Consider the following 19968-nt stretch of genomic DNA (forward strand, 5'->3'; position numbering starts at 1 on the left):
CACACACACACACAAAGTACAGATGTGTTCATGTCATGTCAAGAGGCCAGGAAAAATTCCAGGCACTAAATAATCATAAGAAAAATGAGTGTACATTAATAATTTCTTAAAGGTTTTGGTTCGTTAAAATGGAAAGTGGGAACGGCAAACTAACTGGTAGTTACTGTGGACTGGAATATGACGCAGGATGTGGTACGTTAAATATGTGGCTGTTAATTGCAAAATTGACAACAGACGTAGATGTGGTTAAAGGGTGTTGGTTTATACGTAGTCGTAACACACATTCCCATAAGCTACTTCACTACAGTACAATCCAAGACACTGGAGTTCTCTGAACGAAATCTAGAAGAAGTTAGCGCTTGTATTTACCTTGTAGACAGTGCCGAAGGCCCCTGATCCCAACACTTTGATCTTCTTAAACTCGGTCTCTTTGAGAATGCGGAGCAGAGCCTGGTTGGGGGCCTCACCACTGGGGGTCAACGGTTCAACTAACTGTAGAATAGCAATAGATGCAGATAAAGACGTTTTACTTTCTGTTCACTTTGATGCACTATCAACGATGACTACATTCCCTCTGTAGAAAGCCCTCAGTGTCTGCCTCTCACCTCTCTCTCCTGGAGTAGTCTTCGCAGGGTTCTCTTCCTCTTGATGTGGCGTCGCCTCAGTAACACGAAGACAGACAGGCCCATGATGAGGAATGCAAGCAGCCCACCCACCACACCAGCCGCGATCACCGATAGGCCAGAGTTACTGCATGGGAGATGGGTGGTAACCAAACAACACAGAGAAAAAAAACGACACACAAATGATAACTGTTCATTAGCTTAGTAAACTGAGTGTTCCTAAGTTTGAATACAATTGGAACAGTACCATTGTAAGTTACTGTTCACGATAAGAGTCAATTGCTTACCCTATAGACTGACAGCCTCTCAGACCAGGACCGGTGCATCTGTAAACACATAACACACGCATGAACACGTGTCCGTTCCAACACCTTTACATCATTTTTTTACTGAGACATTTCATTTTTAATATTCAAATGGGATGCATGTGTCTGTATTTGTGTATTGCAGTATTTATGCGGTTGTGACAGATTCCTTCACTTACCCCTGGGTACAGTTCTGGTGGCACAGCTGGCACACCTTCATCTTATCTGAATACTTCCAAATGAAGGTGTTCTTGCCCCCTGCCACCCCTGGCACCCCTCTAGGGCACCCCAGGACACAGTTGTTGCCGTCTTTGAAGTTAGCGCACTGGGTACACTGCTCTTGGCCCTGAAAGGGAGAGAAGAGGATAGCAAGACCTTGTATTACATACACATCTCAAAGAAACAACTGTGTGGAGACATACTTTATTTAACAGACACAACTATTGTATAATAATAGCATGCTAGAGAAATACCTTGTGCCTACTGTGCTGGGACATGGCATGGAGACGGACACATAGTATATTAAGCAATAAGGCACGGGGGTGGTAGGGAAAGGGGGATACCTCGTCAGTTGTGCAGTTGAATGCATTCAACTGAAATGTGTCTTCCGCATTTAACCCAACCCCTCTGAATCAGAGAGGTCCGGAGGGCTGCCTTAATCGACATCACCGTCATCAGTGCCCGGGGAACAGTGGGTTAACTACCTTGTTCAGGAGCAGAACCTTGTCAGCTCTGGGATTCGATCCAACAACTTTTCGGTTACTGGCCCAACGCTCCTCCCCGCAAGGCTATCTGCCGCCCCTATATGGTCAATATAACACGGCTAAGGGCTGTTCTTAAGCACGACGCAATGCGGAGTGCCTGGATACAGCCATTAGTCGTGGTACACTATACATACAAAAGTATGTGGACAACCCTTCAAATTTGAGGATTAGGCTGTTTCAGCCACACACAAGGTGTATAAAATCGAACAAACAGTCATGCAATCTCCATAAATTACTTACAGAAGAGCTCAGCGACTTTCAAAGTGGCACCATCATAGGATGCCACCTTTCCTACAAGTCAGTTTGTAAAATTTCTGTCTTGCTAGAGCTTCCCCAGTCAACTGTAAGTGATGTTATTTTGAAGTGGAAATATCTAGGAGCAACAACAGCTCAGCCACGAAGTGGTAGGCCACACAAGCTCACAGAACGGGACCACTGAGTGCATAGGCGTAGCACCAAAAATTGTCTGTCCTCAGTTGCAACACTGTGGTCTCGTTCTGTGAGTTTGTGTGGCCTACCACTTTGCAGCTGAGCCGTTGTTGCTCCTAGACATTTCCACTTCAAAATAACAGCACCTACAGTTTACTTTTCCTCTTCAAAATAACAGCACTTACAGTTGCCCTTTCCTCTTCAAAATTTCAGCACTTACAGTTGACCATGGTCTGGGGCTGTTTCTCATGGTTTGGACTAGGCCCCGTAGTTCCAGTGAAAGGAAATCTTAACGCTACAACATACAATGACATTCTAAATGATTCTGTGCAACAGTTTGGGGAAGGCCCTTTCCTGTTTCAGTATGACAATGCCCCCTGGCACAAAGCGAGGTCCATACAGAAATGGTTTGTTGAGATTGGTGTGGAAGAACTTGACTGGCCTGCACAGAGCCCTGACCTCAATCCCATCAAACATCTTTGGGATTAATTGGAACGCCGACTGCGAGCCAGGCCTAATCGCCAAACATCAGTGCTCGACCTCACAAATGCTCTTGTGGCTGAATGGAAGCAAGTCCATGCAGCAGTGTTCCAACATCCAGTGGAAAGCATTCCCAGAAGAGTGGATGGAGGCTGTTATAGCAGCAAAAGGGGGGACCAACTCCATATTGATGCCCATTATTTTGGCCATATCATGTATATTGGCCATATACCACAAACCCGAGGTGCCTTATTGCTATTACAAACTGGTTACCAATGTAATTAGAGCAGCATACCTGATTTACCGCGGCTCTCAGCCAATCAGCATTCACGGCTCGAACCACCCAGTTTATAATATAGAGACAAATACTTAGACATAGAATAAATATAAGAGACACACATACTGGTCCAGTGCAGGTCTGGGTTCCATTGAGGAGCTGACACTCAGAATGACATTCCATACACGTCTTATTCACTTCAGTCTCACGTGGCTCCCTGCAGAATGAGGACAAAACGTCAGCATGTAGCATATTTCCACTACCCTAGTCCCAGATCTGTTTGCGCTCTCTTGCCAACCTTTATTCTCATTGTCCCATAGGAGTTGCTAAGACAGCACAAACAGATCTGGGAGCAGGCCATACTTCCTACTTGTTCAACATTTGATTTTAGGTGGTTCCATTTGCAGATGGTTGCATTGATCCCTTTCCTCATAGCAAGAGTTCCATTGTAAGCAAGGTGACGCTCAAAGTTTGACAGAGGAGACTCCCGAAGTGAAATATCTATGAGTTAAGTGCTGCCATTCCAGCTGAGAGGACTGTCTTCTCATGAATTGGGTTAATTGCCGCCTTACTGCCTTAAGAACTTCTTACATGTACTCCTGATGGCAAGTCTTCTGTCTGGTTTTACTATTTCATTCCATGCAAAACTGCATCTTGCAAAATACCCATGTTCAATTGATAGCTTGAGTTGCCAATAGTTTTCTTTGCCAAGTGTACAAAAAGTTCATTTCACGCTTCTTCGCTGCTTCAGCTTTGCAGAATCAGGTCCCTTTAATTGTATAAATGGGGAACAGACAAGGGATCCTCCCTCACCCCTCTAGCAGGTTACAGGAGTCTACACAGCTTCCTGTTCGGCTGTAGTCCTGACAGGCGAAACACATGGTGGGTCCAGGTCCCCAGCAGCCATATCTGGTACACATTGTGTCACATGTGTTGTTCTGCAGCCCTGCAAACACACATGCACAAACACATACATATCGACACAAAATCATTGTTTTAACCAAGACATAAAGTATATATAGTATTCAAAATATCCTTTTCACTTTTCACACAAGCCTGTACAAGCAACAAGCTAGCGTCCATTTCCTAGTTCTCCCACACTTTCACAGTTTTATGGCCACAACAATAGAAATTGGCCAATATTAATCTCAGAGCCACATACCCCGATGTGACCTTTGTTTTAGTAAACACAGAGCGTCGTGTTATCACCCTTTTATTACGGGTTCAAGTTGTTTATGTGACATTATGGTGTTGACTGTTGGTGTTTGTTGCGACTGCTCTTGTATGCTGCTGATCCTTTTTTTGGGGGGTGTTATGTGACCACACACGTCAATATAATGACTTTATGATTTACCGCATGCGGCTGCGTGGGCATTGCTCTCCAGCTGTATGGTCTGCCTTTCGGATTTGAACAGCTGCTTCCAGTGGCGCTTCTTGGTGTAGCAGAGGTTGGAGTTCCTGGTGATGACCACGTCTCCATCGCTGATCTCCTTCAGCGAGCGAAGGCCCAGGTGGGTGATGGTTAGCTGGGTTATGGCCAAGCTCACCGTACCACTTGAGGTGGGAGAGAGAGGAGAGGGGAGTGAGAGGGAGACACTTCATTTTTTTAGAAGATCCAGGTGGCTATTAAGGGCTTGACCAGCTCACTACTGCCACTCTATAATATAATAGATGCGGAGACTGAACTGTTACTGTTACTTACTGTTTGGTCCGTCCTCTAATAATCTCCAGGTTTTCAAAGGGACTGAGGGATGTCATGTTCTCGGGCCAGTTCTGAATCAGCAGATAGCCTGGATGTTTGTTTTTATAGAACGGGAAGGAAAAAAAGACAATTCAAATACATATGAATGTAAAATAATCAACAACATGGCTCTTTTGGTAACCTTTTAGTATAGTTAATAGACTAGTCTGCACTGCCTCTTACCAGTGATTTCTCTGACTGTCTTGAAAACGTCTAGCTTGGCAGGATCCATCTTTGGTGCTTTGGTAAATGGGTCCCTGTGAATAGCAAGAACTGTGAAATGTATCTGCCATATTCACAAATACAAATACAACACATTAAGTGTGATGTAAAAAAACGAGTCAGGTCTTACTCAACAGGCTCTTAGGTCTTTTCTATATGTTCTTAACACTTACCCATGGATAGATGTGTAGATAATAGCAATGTTCCCATTGATTTTGGTGCAGTTTTTGAACGTGTCGATGTTGGTGGCGTTGATTGACAGAATTTTGTCAAGTTTCCCCATTCCAAGTCCATTGCAAACTGTGAAAATATGTTAATAAAAACAAACATGGCATCTAATTTCTTTTTTAAAATTTTACCCCTTTTTCTCCCCAATTTCATGGTATCAAATTGTTTTAGTAGCTACTATCTTGTCTCATCGCTACAACTCCCGTACAGGCTTGGGAGAGACGAAGGTTGAAAGTCATGCGTCCTCCAATACACAACCCAACCAAGCCGCACTGCTTCTTAACACAGCACGCATCCAACCCGGAAGCCAATGTGTCGGAGGAAACACCGTGCACCTGGCAACCTTGGTTAGCACGGACTGCACCCGGCCCGCCACAGGAATCGCTGGTGCGCGATGAGACAAGGACATCCCTACCGCCCAAGCCCTCCCTAACCCAGACGATGCTAGGCCAATTGTGTGTCGCCCCACAGACCTCCCGGTCACGGCCGGTTACGACAGAGCCTGGGCGCGAACCCAGCGTCTCTGATGGCACAGCTGGCGCTGCAGTACAGCACCCTTAACCACTGCGCCACCCGGTAGGCCCGGCATCTAATTTCTTTGCCACACTAAAATGTAAAAGCCAGAAAACGAATGCAGTGCAGTTTTGTTGTGGTGGTATCAACTGTACCTTTGGGGCACAGTCCATCACACTTCTTGCACTTTCTGACTCCTCCCTCGTCCACTTCGTACGTGTCACCACTGCATGTCCGAACGCACGCTCCATGGTCTGTCACCACATAGTTATCTGAGGGGGAAAAAACAGAATATATAACAAATCTATGTAATGCATTGTGTACTGTGTATCGGACAGTATGACAGTATTGTATGTATGGCAGTGTCTGAGAGCTGATTCTAACAGCCTGCATAAAGTAGATGCATCTATAGTATTAGCTCTCCCTGAACCTAAATCCTTTTTTCCCCTTGTTTATGCAGTTTCTGATTCAACTCAGAGAGACTGGCACAGACTGACTGACTTAGAGTAATACACTAGCCTATAGGCCAGCGTTTTCCACCCCCCCCCCCCCTAATGAATCCTTATATCCTTTATCATATACAGTAGCCTCATAGAAGAGGTCATAAGGGGACATGGATGGAACATGTGGGTTTTCTTACGAGGGCAGGTCTTGACGCAGGTGGCCCCGAAGTTGTACTTCCCGTCTGGGTTGTTGACTAGTTGGTGAAGGTTGCGGTCGTAGAGCAGGAGGCGCGGACACGAGTCTTTACACGTCCCGTCATCCTGAAAGTCCCGGCAGGCCTACGGCACCAAACAGAGCTATGTTCATTAAGCAGCAAACCAAAGACAACAGACAAAATGGAAATGGACTACCTGAACGTGTCCAATAAGAAACGCTTGTTTTCACTTTCCGCTGCAAAATGTTTTAAAATGTTACATGTCCTAATAAATACGGCCCAGCCATCATAGACTGAGCAATAGGACCATAACAGACCCGTATGCACAGATTATAACATTGCATTGCTATTTCACGGCTCAGCTTAGCCAGAGAGGAATAGGTGACGCTGGCTTAGCTTCCCAGCTGGGGACTAAGCCTGATTCTCAAGGCACTGTCAAAAAGCAGGGTTTAATCAGCGATAGAAAGGGTCACCGGATACAAAAGCAATACAATGTGGTTTTAATCATAAAGTGGATAGAAAACAGTGGTACTGGTGTAAAGTATGTTGGTCACCAGCCAATAAGACAAAAGGGAGCATCATAAGACAGAAATAATGATGTGTGAAATGTGAAATGCAATGTGTCTGTTTCCTAACACATTTATTGGGTGAAGAAATAACTACAAAAAATGTTTTTATTTATTTATTTCATTTAACCTTTATTTAACTAGGCAAGTCAGTTAAGAACAAATTCTTATTTACAAAGACGGCCTAGTATATATGTGAGAGATGCCATTCTTGACCTATGACTAGCCAGGGTTTTGTCAGACCACGTGACCTGACCAGGGGAAACTCTGGACCCTACTTAAAGCCTAACTGAAGCCCAGAATTGTTCATGGTCACTCCTGTCCCACCCTATGACACCAGTACAATATGAAGGTGGAATCTGTCTCTGCCACTTGTGAAAGTGGTGTGTCTGTCTGTCGGTCTGTCTCTCACCAGCCGCTCTAGGTCTGGGTCAGATACAGTGTGAAGATGGGTTAGGGTTATGGTTAGGGTCTCTCACCAGACAGTCTGTAGGTCTGGGTCAGATACAGTGTGAAGATGGGTTAGGGTTATGGTTAGAGTCTCTCACCAGACAGTCTGTAGGTCTGGGTCAGATACAGTGTGAAGATGGGTTAGGATTATGGTTAGGATCTCTCACCAGCCGCTCTAGGTCTGGGTCAGATACAGTGTGAAGATGGGTTAGGGTTATGGTTAGAGTCTCTCACCAGACAGTCTGTAGGTCTGGGTCAGATACAGTGTGAAGATGGGTTAGGATTATGGTTAGGATCTCTCACCAGCCGCTCTAGGTCTGGGTCAGATACAGTGTGAAGATGGGTTAGGGTTATGGTTAGAGTCTCTCACCAGACAGTCTGTAGGTCTGGGTCAAATACAGTGTGAAGATGGGTTAGGGTTATGGTTAGGGTCTCTCACCAGACAGTCTGTAGGTCTGGGTCAGATACAGTGTGAATATGGGTTAGGGTTAAAGTTAGGGTCTCTCACCAGACAGTCTGTAGGTCTGGGTCAGATACAGTGTGAAGATGGGTTAGGGTTATGGTTAGGGTCTCTCACCAGACAGTCTGTAGGTCTGGGTCAGATACAGTGTGAATATGGGTTAGGGTTAAAGTTAGGGTCTCTCACCAGACAGTCTCTAGGTCTGGGTCAGATACAGTGTGAAGATGGGTTAGGATTATGGTTAGGATCTCTCACCAGATAGTCTCTAGGTCTGGGTCAGATACAGTGTGAAGATGGGTTAGGGTTATGGTTCGGGTCTCTCACCAGATAGTCTCTAGGTCTGGGTCAGATACAGCGTGGAGATGGGTTAGGGTTATGGTTAGGGTCTCTCACCAGACAGTCTGTAGGTCTGGGTCCAGTGCAGCCTGCAGCACAGTGTTCGTTGCAGCAGTCGATGGGAGACGGACCCTTACACCTCTTAGAGCACTGCTGGGCACAGTTCAGCTTCGTCACTAGGCGGAAGGAAAACAGCATCAGTAATGTGCAAGTGCCAGTTATGATATCATACAACTAAGCCCTTGTTTTTGTCTTACGGTATACCTTTCAACAATATTAGAGTCTGGTTTACAGACTTACATGTCTGGCAGTGTTCTGGGCCGGGCGCCCAACATGAACCATTGAAGCATCCAGGATCACAATTTTTACCTACAGAAAATATATCAAAATAATTGTTCAAGAACTCTGCAACTTCAGTGTACTTTAATACTTTATAGTGTACTTCAGTATTTTAATGTTCAATAAAGCAAAGTTGGAGTTTTTGATTAGTTGAAAGTTAAACATGACTAAACTGTTGGCTGCGCTGGGTGAAGCAGCTTCCTGTTAATATCTAACAACATGAACAAATCTAGCCTCAAGCGTGTATGAAAACACAAAACATTGAATGGGATCATGGTAGTTGCATTTATGTGACGCATTGTTACATGTGCTGTAACAGGAGCTCCTTACAGAGACGATTTCTGTTGGGTTCAGGTAACTGCATGTTGGGTTTGCTGTCAATGTCCACGATGTCCAACCACTGGATGGTCTCCACGTTACACAGCTGGTTGCCTGAGAACTTCACTCCTCCTTTCAGGATCTCTGGAAAATGGAGAGATGCATTTATTTTCAGATGGATGTTGAATGTTGATGTGAATTAATCAATGTAATAAAACAGTGTTCTCAGGGCTGCCACCCGACCCTAGCTTATAACAAGGGCTCAGACTTTTCCTGGTTTGGTTCTAGCACGCGAGAAGGCACACAGTGACCAGTCATTATGCGGCTGGGTACAGCGACTGCCTGGGCAGAGCAGGGACAGGCCTAGAGACTGACCTGTGAGGCTGGTCAGAGGCAGCTCGGTGGTGCCTGCTCCCATTGACTTATTATGGTTCATCAACACAGCCAGGGCAAAGCCATCGTTGTAGAGAGTGTGGCCTCGGATGATGCGCAGGTTGTCCAGGGGAATCCTGTTGGCTGTGTTGAGGGCGATCAGAACATAGCCACCCACCTCCTGAATGGACTGTGGACAAACAAGGAAACATTTGGGTTAGGCCTTGTCTTCACACACTATGCCAGGGTTGAACAACTTCAGACCTAGAGGCTCCAGCTCAGGTCCTACTGGTTTTCACCTGTCTATAACTTCATAGCTAGACAAGGTTCACAGAAGGTTACCACCGGTAACCCACTGAACCTAGTCACAAGTATGAGCGCAACCTAAGAGACTATCTCAACTGAAGCTATAAGGCTCTATTGAGGTGTTTTGGACAGCTTACCCGTTGAAATAGCTTTGGACCATGCCCGGAGGTTAAAACAAGCTTGTGAGACATTTTTTTTTGCGGCTGTGATGTTTTCATCCAGTAATGCTTTCTCCAAACAAAGGGGTTCCTTACCTGTAGCCTGGTCCCAGAACTGTTTGTGCCATCTTGACATCTCCTATGGTCATTGTTCATGGGAGCTGACAAGACAGCGCAAACAAATCTGGGACCAGGCTAACGTTCCTTTTATCTTACCCTGAGGAAAGACAGATCATGGTGGTCTTCCATGTGTGTGACCTCCAGGTTCTCCAGGACAATGGTACAATTGCTGTAGGTCTTGACCATGTTCAAGTAGTGGCCCTCTTTTGACCCCAGAAGGCTGAACCGGTTAGTGATGCCCTGGCATACTGGGGGGGAGAGAAGATGATTAGAAATCATCCAGGAAAGAGAAGACAGATCTGAGTGAAAAGTGACCATACTTGAATTTCACAATGAACATGGAAAAACTGCTGCCTTGATCCAGACAGACAGGAATATCTTAGCTACCAAGCACCCTTACATGGATAGTGATATTCATCATGCATAGTCACTGTTAAAATGTACACTGGCATACCCAAGACAACAAAGTACACCGACTCTCTGATTCACTTCTGCCTCTCTTTACACACGTGTGTCAGAGGAGCTTAAGTTGTCTTGTTTCTTTGTTTGTAGGTGTGAACTGTGCTGTGCACAGTCATACTTTGGTTCATTCAATAGCATTAAATAGCTGAGCTGGATTGAATCTAGAATGGGAAATTGATCCCTACGATGCTGCCGCTTACTCATGAGTCGCTGTGTGCTCTGAGCTGGCCGACCATATTTATCTTGGCCCAGACTCTTTCCACTGCTATTCTGGCTAGTTAAAACAAATGCCTTGAGTTGATGCACCGTGTCAACTCTGTGCAGAAATATTTTGAGTTACTCTTCACAAACAGGCGTTTCATGGGGATTATTATCTATTCCACTCATCTCCCTGTCACAACTAAGAATATTGGCAACATTAAAGGGACGTTATCGGTCCATGAATGTGGCATCTTCTGGAGTTTATGAAGCGACGGGTTTTGGAGTTAGATAACAATGATTATTTAAAGCTCTTGAACAGTCAAAATCATGTTTTTCATGAAATTGGTTGGTATTTAGATGAAACCAGATCAAAGTATGATGACCAAAGTATGTAAAATTACTGTTGCTTCTACATTGATGAAGTTTGATCATAAAGTTACTGGTCCCCCTCTCAATTAACTTCAGGGGTCAGGGATCTGGAGGGAGATACACCGTCCTCCATGTCAAACACTTGGATTCGGGAGGCGGGATTACTAAAGGAATAGGGTGACATCACCCTAACGCTAATTTTATTAAACCAATGGCAACATGATATTCTCTTACCTAATTTAAATAAGTACTGCCTTGTAAACAACATCTGAGAAGGTGTGTTTGTGGAGGGGCGTGGTTTAAAGAGCTATGTAGCTATTTTACTGGTGCCAAAATTTGACTGTAAGGTGTCTGTCAGCAAATATAATTAAAAGTTTACAATATTCATCTATGGCAAAGATATTTACATGTTTCCCCTTTCATCTGTGTCTGGTTTTAGCTAGTTACTGGCTAGCTAGGTCTTCAGCCATCATGGAACAAAAGGGGGGGAAAGGTCATTCAAAACGCCGACAAGAAATTTGTGTTGAAAAACAAGTTGTAATGACTCCAACCTAAGTGCATGTAAACTCCCGACTTCAACTGTATATAAAGTTAACACATCTGTCAGTGCAGCTGTGAACCATATCACAAGAGATATGACAAACGGGAGATGTATACATACAGTTGAAGTCGGATGTTTACATGCACTTAGGTTGGAGTCATTAAGACTTGTTTTTCAACCACTCCACAAATTTCTTGTTAACAAACTATAGTTTTGGCATGTCGGTTAGAACATTTACTTTGTGCACGACAATACATTTTTCCAACGATTGTTAACAGACAGATTATTTAACTTATAATTCACTGTATCACAATTCCAGTGGGTCAGAAGTTTGCATAAACTATGTTGACTGTGCCTTTAAACAGCTTGGAAAATTCCAGGAAATGATGTCATGGCTTTAGAAGCTTCTGATAGGCTAATTAAAATAATTTGAGTCAGTTGGAGGTGTACCTGTGGATGTATTTCAAGGCCTACCTTCAAACTTGCTTGACATCATGGGAAAATCAAAAGAAATCAGCCAAGACCTTAGAAAAAAAATGTAGAACTCCACAAGTCTGGTTTATCCTTGGGAGCAATTTCCAAACGCCTGAAGGTACCACGTTCATCTATACAAACAATAGTACGCAAGAATAAACACCATGGACCCACGCAGCCATCATACCACTCAGGAAGGAGACGCGTTCTGTCTCCTAGAGATTAACATACTTTGGTGCGAAAAGTGCTAATCAATCCCAGAACAACAGCAAAGGACCTTGTGAAGATGCTGGAGGAAACAGGTACAACAGTATCTATATACACAGAGTCCTATGTCAACATAACCTGAAAAGACGCTCAGCAAAGAAGAAGCCACTGCTCCAAAATCGCCATAAAAAAGCCAGACTACGGTTTGCAACTGCACACGGGGACAAAGATCGTACTTTTTGGAGAAATGTCCTCTGGTATGATGAAACAAAAATAGAAATGTTTGGCCATAATGACCATCATTATGTTTGGAGGTAAAAGGGGGATGCTCGTAAGCTGAAGAACACCATCCCAACCGTGAAGCACGGGGTGGCAGCATGATGTTGTGGGGGTGCTTTGCTGCAGGAGGGACTGGTGCACTTCACAAAATAGATGGCGTCATGAGGCAGGAAAATTGTGGATATATTGAAGCAACATCTCAAGACATCAGTCAGAAAGTTAAAGCTTGGTCGCAAATGGGTCTTCCAAATGGACAATGACCCCAAGCATACTTCCAAAGTTGTGGCAAAATGACTTAAAGACAACATCCAGGAAAGACCTAAGACAGTGATTTTTTACTAGGATTAAATGTCAGGAATTGTGAAAAACTGAGTTTAAATGTATTTGGCTAAGGTGTATGTAAACTTCCGACTTCAACTGTATATAAAAAAATACATAATTGATGCAATTTCAATGTTGTTTGAGTTGCTTTGTGTGTCACCAAATTTAATTGAGATGATTTTACTCGAATTCTGCATCCAAGTTTCTTGACATAGGTGTTTTAAAGAGCTCCCAGTCAAGGCCAGCTCATGAATATAAACTTTTCGTCCACTCAAGCTTGTCTTTTCAAAAGGCTATTTTCAGGACCTTTAAGACTTTTGTGGAAATTAAAGCTGGAGCCATATTGGAATACAATTCCCATTCTTGGCACAATTAAAAAAATGTATCAGGCTCTTCCAAGTGCTGATAATGTGTATGTACACACAGGCTCTAGCACCAACAATAGAGCCATTGAGCGAGCCAGGACAACAAACGCCTAAGATAAAAGGCTGATAATGCTGTAATCTACTCTTACATAACCCGTGTTCGGATAAGCCAAGGCAAGGAGGCAGTACTAGAGATAAGTATGCAGAGGAAGACAAGAGGATCCTTTACATAGTAGAAGAGACTGACTGAGGAGAATGTGGGTCTGGAGGAAACAGGTCACCTTACTGACTTCCTGTTCATTCTGTCTGTCTGTCTGTCCCTTGAGCTGGTCTGACAGGCTGTTGAGACTGACACTGTGACACTGTGAATCAGGGGCACATTTTATTTGATTTAACCTTTATTTAACTAGGCAAGTCGGTTAAGAACAAATTCTATTTACAATGACGGCCTTCCCGGGGAACAGTGGGTTAACTGCCTTGTTCAGGGGCAGAACGACAGAGTTTTACCTTGTCAGCTTGGGGATTTGATCCAGATGAGGAAAGATGTGTGGTTCCCCAAGCACCATCACACACTAAAGACCACAAGTGATCAACTATAGACGACTGTACAGTACAGAGTTAAATGTGGAATAAAATAAAATTTGAACAAACAGAGTAGCCTTGGCTAGAACCAGGGAACATCCGCACCACAACACTTCACACTCAATAAGCAGCATTCTAACCAATCGCTCGAACAAAAATAGCGTCGTGGTTGAGCAAGAGCGACACTACTTTACATTCTGGTAAATGTGTCCCTGGAGTCAGAGTAAGAGTTTTGGGACAAACAGAGAATTTACCTTCCTCAAATTCAAGTCAGTAGCTAGGTTTCCATCCAATTGGCGACAGATTGTCCTGCCAAGATTCTAAAATCCGCAAAAAGATCCCACCCTGTCTAGCGTATTTTGTTTTGTTGACATTTGGAAAGTTTACATCAGGCCTGTCATGACATTTTCTTATCAGACATGTTCTTTACTCGCATTAAATGGTTGGATGGGAACCTTCTGTAGTTGTAGTGATCCTAGGAATACATTCCTAAACATGCCTGGTCCTGACAGCAAAGTCAGAACACGCGCCAGAACTCAAGCGACAGCCTCAGCATAAGACACACCTTAATAACACAACACAATGCTCTCGTACACTGGCCTTTTCAATTCCAAGAATGGAGGAAATAAACATATCATTACTAAGGAGTATTATTCTAACAAAGCCTGTCCTCTTGAAATGATACAATATGGAACTTCATAAATGAACTGGCAACACAAATGTCAAAGCAATATCTTACTCTATTTATTTACTACTTCCATGGTACACTTCACTTGTTTGTTATTACTAGCTCTTGTGATCAGTTGATCTGTTTGTGCTGTCTTGCCAATTTATCTGGTCATTGTCTCGCAGAAAATGAAGGAGCTGACAATATAGCACAAACAGATCTGGGACCAGGCTAGCGATGGGGCCAATCAGAGAGAGAGTATAGGACCTTGAACAGCTGTGTTCCTCGGTGAAGTCCTTTCGTTCTAGTCCTCATTAACAAGTCCCCGAGGGGACACCCTGACATGAACCCTTATCATCCACTGCACTGGCCTAAGTGTGCGTCCCAAATGGCACCCTATTCCATTTACATTGCACTGCACGGGTCCAAAGTGGTGCACCACATAGGGAACAGGGTGCTATTTGGGACGCAACCTGACAACCTAACTCTGTGGCAACAGAGGCAGGCCCAAACCCCCTAACGCCTAGCAACAAAGCCAGACTTAGGATGCTACTGTAGAAAGCAGCCTCTTTTGTTTTAATTAGGAGAGGCATGACGTGAGATTTAATAAACGTAATTAACTCAATTATGACTGACGGAAAGGCCGAAGAGGAATAAACCAAAAACATCACAACCGGTCTACGTACAGTATACAGTAGTAAGAGGCAATGCATTAAAGTATTAGCCATCATTTAACATCACAGATAGGTCATCATAGGGAGTGATATCATACTTATACGACCTGACATTACACCACCATAAAACGACTTACTGTGTACGCCATGACAAGAAGAAACCAAAAATAAAGTGCACCATTTCAGATGCAGCCTCTAGCGGTTAGAATAACACTACGCTCGTGATTAAGAGAGAATCATAGATTTATAACGAATACCAGATGAATAGTTCAAATTGAAAACAAACTTAGGTGCAAATGATGCAATCATCTGCCTCTACATGGATCTGAGAACTATTAAAATACTTTGGCCCTAGTTAGATATCATTCCATTACAATCCTTCATGAGACCTGAATGTGGAAATACTACATCAAAAACCCAGAAGTAGCTAAACCGTACCGGATGCGCCATTTATTCCGTCACACCTGATGCACGTTTGACTCATCGAGAATGACAGTACCATCAATGTACATAAGATTCAGAGGGAGTGGTTTCTGATGAAGTTAATGGGATGAGTGAGGAGGTAGTTTGTGAAATTGTTAAAATGCTTCGCTGATTGCTTCACTTCCTTTCCGCCCAGCTGCGGTGACGTCACTTACTATGCCAGGAGTCGAGGAGGAGCAGGCAGGGAGTGGCAGATCTGGCAAGTCTCCAGAACCTCTACCTCTTTGTGTGTGTTATGTAATCAGGTAAACGACTTCCTGTTTGAGAGGCTCAGTTGTACAGAACATTCCCTGGATCGCCTTGTGCTGCATCCCTAACAACGCTGCGCACACACACACACGCACGCACGCACACACGCACACACACACACACACACACACACACACACACACACACACACACACACACACACACACATGTTCACACTCGTGCGCACACACACACACACACACACACACACACGCACACACACACACACACACACACACACGCGCACACACACACGCGCACACACACACACACACACACACACACACACACACACACACACACACACACACACACACACACACACACACACACACACACACACACACACACACACACACACACACACACACACACACACACACACACACATCCTAGACTAACCTGATCATTAGTCATCTGAGCTTGCTTCAATGTGCAGTCACACATCTGCCTTTTGATGTCTTCTTGCTGGACTAGTGTTAGAACTCAAGGTTGTGAAAGCAGATTTCTGTTTCTGGCGGCTAGCAGATCTTTAAACTGCGGGACGTGTAATGAGGCAACTACTTCATCTCAACAAGTTAAGTTTATTACAGCATTAACATTGTGTTGTTCTAAAAAGTTGTTTCTAAAAGAGTGTTTGCAAGGAACCTCTGTAGGTCTATTACCCTGTGAGGAATCTGGACAAGTTGAATTCTGAATCAACAATTGTCTCTAATTTCACAAAAGCAAAACGGTAAACAATATTCATATGCCAACTGGGTTGTACTAATGTGTCTATAGCCTATCTTCAGTAAAGGGAATGATGATTGACAGCCCGTTCTACTGGGAGAAACAGAAATGATCCAACAACCTTGTTTCCTTCCCCTCATTCCCTACCTGCAATTCAATTACACTGCCACCAGAGTCTGAGAATTCCATTAGTGAAATTTGACTCATAATTAATGGGGAAGTGGCTATGTTCATTGATATTCTTGTTTATTCCTCCCCCCGAAGAAAGAATCACAGCAGAGTAACCCAACCGCCAGTGTTATCCTCTCTTTAATACAAATCAATACAAACATTAATTTCCTTAGTAAGACTTAAGCTACATTTCTATTCATGCAGAATGATATAGTATCATCAATTTAACATTAAATACATGCAATCAATTGTACGAGTCAGAACAGTTTAATAAGAAGAATCATCGATCTCCTAAAAGCGACGACACCACGCTTCTGAATAGAAAAACAGATGCATCGTGTAGCAGTTTCTTCTGCTTTCCTTGGATGCAGTACAAAGTACAGGCTCCTCGGGGGTGCAGTGCACTGCCTCAAGTTTCCATCCACACCCCCAGATTCGACGGGAGCATAATCTCAAAGGCCCACTATCTGAGGGAGGAAAATAAAGCACTTCCCCCATACTTCCTGTGCATTGAGCACAAACTTCCTCCTCCCTCCTCCTTTCCGATTGGCTGATGTTGACGAGGGGGTGAGGGATCAAGTCCCGATTTCGCAATATGATTCAAAATGAATACTAATGCAGTTAACATACACAAGGTACGTATCCCAATAGAAAACCTTTGTTCTGAGAAGTACCCTGTTTAGGGCTACTGTGCAAGAATAGGCCTACGGACCTGCAGTTAAAGAAAACCGTTCTAATATCCTGTCCTTTGTACTGCGAGGCCAGGGGACGACTTCATCTTCCTCTGCGTGGGAGATGCATGTAGCATCAATCCCTTTGAGAAAACAACTTGGGGCGTCTCAGAAGAAAAGTGGTCCACAATGGGAGTGGAGGGTGGCGGATACCCCCCCCTCCGTACCCCTCAGGGTTGCAGAGAGGACAAAACACCAGCCCAGCTGTGGAGCACAAGGAGCACAGTGCAAGCAAACACCAGTGAATGCTGTGAATGACCGATGATCCCTTCTAACTGTGTTCACTTTCATTTACGTGAATCTATCTGGAGAGCAGATTGAGCCCTCTGTAAGCACAACACAACTCCATGACTTCTCACTGGAAGAGCTCTTACAGTTTGAGCTGAAAGTAAACGGCTTTGAAAGTGTCGTCTTTCGGGGCGGTTTGGTCCTTTAGAACTCTGAGGGAAAAGAGACCAAATAAAGGCCAAAAGGCTAATATTTACCCCAGTGAGAGAGTGTTCCTGTACAAACACATAGTGTTCTCTAGCAGTCACTGAGACACTCCAGATATCTGCAGCAGAAGGGTCAGTCGTATGTTTACTCTGTGACCCTGTGGTGGAATGCTGGAATATACCCAGTCACTCTGCACTGTTGCACAGCACACACACCGTTTTGTGTAAATCGCAACAATAACCGATAAGGATGGAGAGATTCATAGGAGCACTTCAAATTTGGTTTGAGAAACGAAGGCATTTATAAAATAAAAAAAGACAAAATGACATCCCAAATATTTGGAATAAGCAAAGGCTTTGACTTCTGGTTAAACAGACGGAAAAGGGATCTAGCGAATACATCTAGCAGAAAAAGTCATAAGGTATTGGAAATACATGACACATATACACAGTCATGTTGAAGTAATGACTAATATCAACGATTAGATTTAGTTTTGCAGAAATTGTGCCTTCTGTACATTTAAGAAACATTTCCTAGTCTTGATACTTTCAATAGTGAAAGTTCACAGAAGTAACACGTAAATATGAGCACCTGTGTCCTCATTTGTAGCTATGACCCTGTAGAGCACACTAGCGTAGAGTACAGTATAATTTACTGTACTGTACTCTACTCTGCTGTACTGCATAGGAGTGTGAATGTTTAAACATTAAAACCTTTGAATTAAGTTAACCTAGGACAAACCGGGAGTTAGACAAAACCTCCAGGGGGATATGACACAACGTCCAAAGAACGTCCTAAAAATGTGCTCAGGGACGTCCCCGGGATAAACCTGGAACTAGACAAAACCTCCAGGGGACCATGACATAACGTCCCAAGAACGTCCTAAAATGTCTTTGGGGACGTCCCTGAGACAAACTAGAAAAAGGTTCCCCAGAGAACGGTCCCTTGGGACATCACACGACGTCCTAAGAACTAGTAAAAAGACATTCCTGAACACATCCTAAAAAGGCTCTGACATGGTCCTCAGTGACGTCCTGGGAACTTACAGGGAACTAGACAAAGGTCCCCCAGAGAACGTTCCCTTGGGACCGTCACGCAAACGTTCTCAGAACGTCAAAGGGATAACGTCCTGCCGAAACTCTTAAGGGGGCTAATGGGAACGTCGCCGAATCTCCTCAGGACATCCCTATTTGCTGGGATGGAGGCTTGACATACACAGAGCTGCTGTTCGATACTGATATTGATACAAGAAGCTCTTTTCATGACATTCAAGTCAGTGATCCCTTGAATTGACACAGTGATCCCTGGTCACACAACAGACTCTTCATTCATTTACTTGAACTATCAATGGCGCATTCACTGCTCCTAATGATGCCCCTTTGTGGCCACAGAAAGAGATATTATAGATGTGCAAATAACTATTATTTTAGCTTGCCAGTGACCATAGATATCTACACCAGTATCACTTCCCGCACCTGTCCCATATAGAAGACCATAATTCAATCTGGGCTTTTATAATCACTAGACACCCAGGTCATAAACATACATGGCACCATTTGTATGTGCTATCCACTGCTCTGTTTTTAAATCACACTACATCCCACCAGTCACCCAACACTCAAAACTCTATCCCTTTTAAAATCCAAGAATCTACCCACCAGCCTCCTTAAACGTTCAACAGTCTGCCCACTTCCTCCTTTCCTTCTTTCACTCCAGACATTCTCCCCATTGTCCCCTTTTAGGCTCAAGACATTCTACCCCGTCTCCCCCTCCTCTCCCAGTGTATCCCCCCTTCCACTGCAAACACTATCCTCCTCTTTAACAATCCCACAGGAAGTCAGAGAGAGGTAGACTGGAGAGAGAGAGAGAGAGAGAGAGAGAGAGAGAGAGAGAGAGAGAGAGAGAGAGAGAGTGGGCGGTAGAGAGGCCGGCAAGACAAACTCACTGCTGCCTGCTAACTCACTGACGCACGCACACACACACACACACACACACACACACACACACACACACACACACACACACACACACACACACACACACACACACACACACACACACACACACACACACACACACACACACACACACACACACACACACACAAACACACACACTTTTGTATTGCTATACTTGTTGGGACCAAATAATTGTTTGGACCAAAATCCTATTTTCCCTAACCCCTAACCCTAAATCTAACTCTAACCTTAACCCCAAATTCCTAACCCTAAACCGAACCCCTAAGCCTAAATAAAAAATGTAAAAAAAAAACATTTGTGGGGACAAGCAAAATGTCCCCACTTGTCCAAATGTTCCTTGTTTAACTATCCTGTGAGGGCTATCCACAAGTACTAGAAGGTTGT

General features: G+C 44.0%; 1 protein-coding gene across 1 annotated transcript in view; it reads right to left on the minus strand.

The window, feature by feature from the left end:
* LOC135558868 (epidermal growth factor receptor-like) overlaps positions 1-19968 on the minus strand; it is a 60164-nt gene that overhangs the window by 9159 nt on the left and 31037 nt on the right. Inside the window, exons 2-18 of the mRNA XM_064993054.1 lie at positions 9762-9913; positions 9085-9271; positions 8722-8853; positions 8353-8421; positions 8110-8228; positions 6223-6364; positions 5738-5854; positions 5015-5141; positions 4803-4876; positions 4581-4668; positions 4233-4432; positions 3692-3824; positions 3005-3095; positions 1108-1274; positions 911-949; positions 606-750; positions 370-492 (exon numbers count right to left, since the gene is read on the minus strand). Coding sequence (XP_064849126.1) covers positions 370-492; positions 606-750; positions 911-949; positions 1108-1274; positions 3005-3095; positions 3692-3824; positions 4233-4432; positions 4581-4668; positions 4803-4876; positions 5015-5141; positions 5738-5854; positions 6223-6364; positions 8110-8228; positions 8353-8421; positions 8722-8853; positions 9085-9271; positions 9762-9913 — 2105 coding nt within the window. The remainder of the gene's footprint in view (positions 1-369; positions 493-605; positions 751-910; positions 950-1107; positions 1275-3004; positions 3096-3691; positions 3825-4232; positions 4433-4580; positions 4669-4802; positions 4877-5014; positions 5142-5737; positions 5855-6222; positions 6365-8109; positions 8229-8352; positions 8422-8721; positions 8854-9084; positions 9272-9761; positions 9914-19968) is intronic.

Source organism: Oncorhynchus masou, chromosome 17 (assembly GCF_036934945.1).
Source record: "Oncorhynchus masou masou isolate Uvic2021 chromosome 17, UVic_Omas_1.1, whole genome shotgun sequence".
NCBI classification, from domain to species: domain Eukaryota; kingdom Metazoa; phylum Chordata; class Actinopteri; order Salmoniformes; family Salmonidae; genus Oncorhynchus; species Oncorhynchus masou.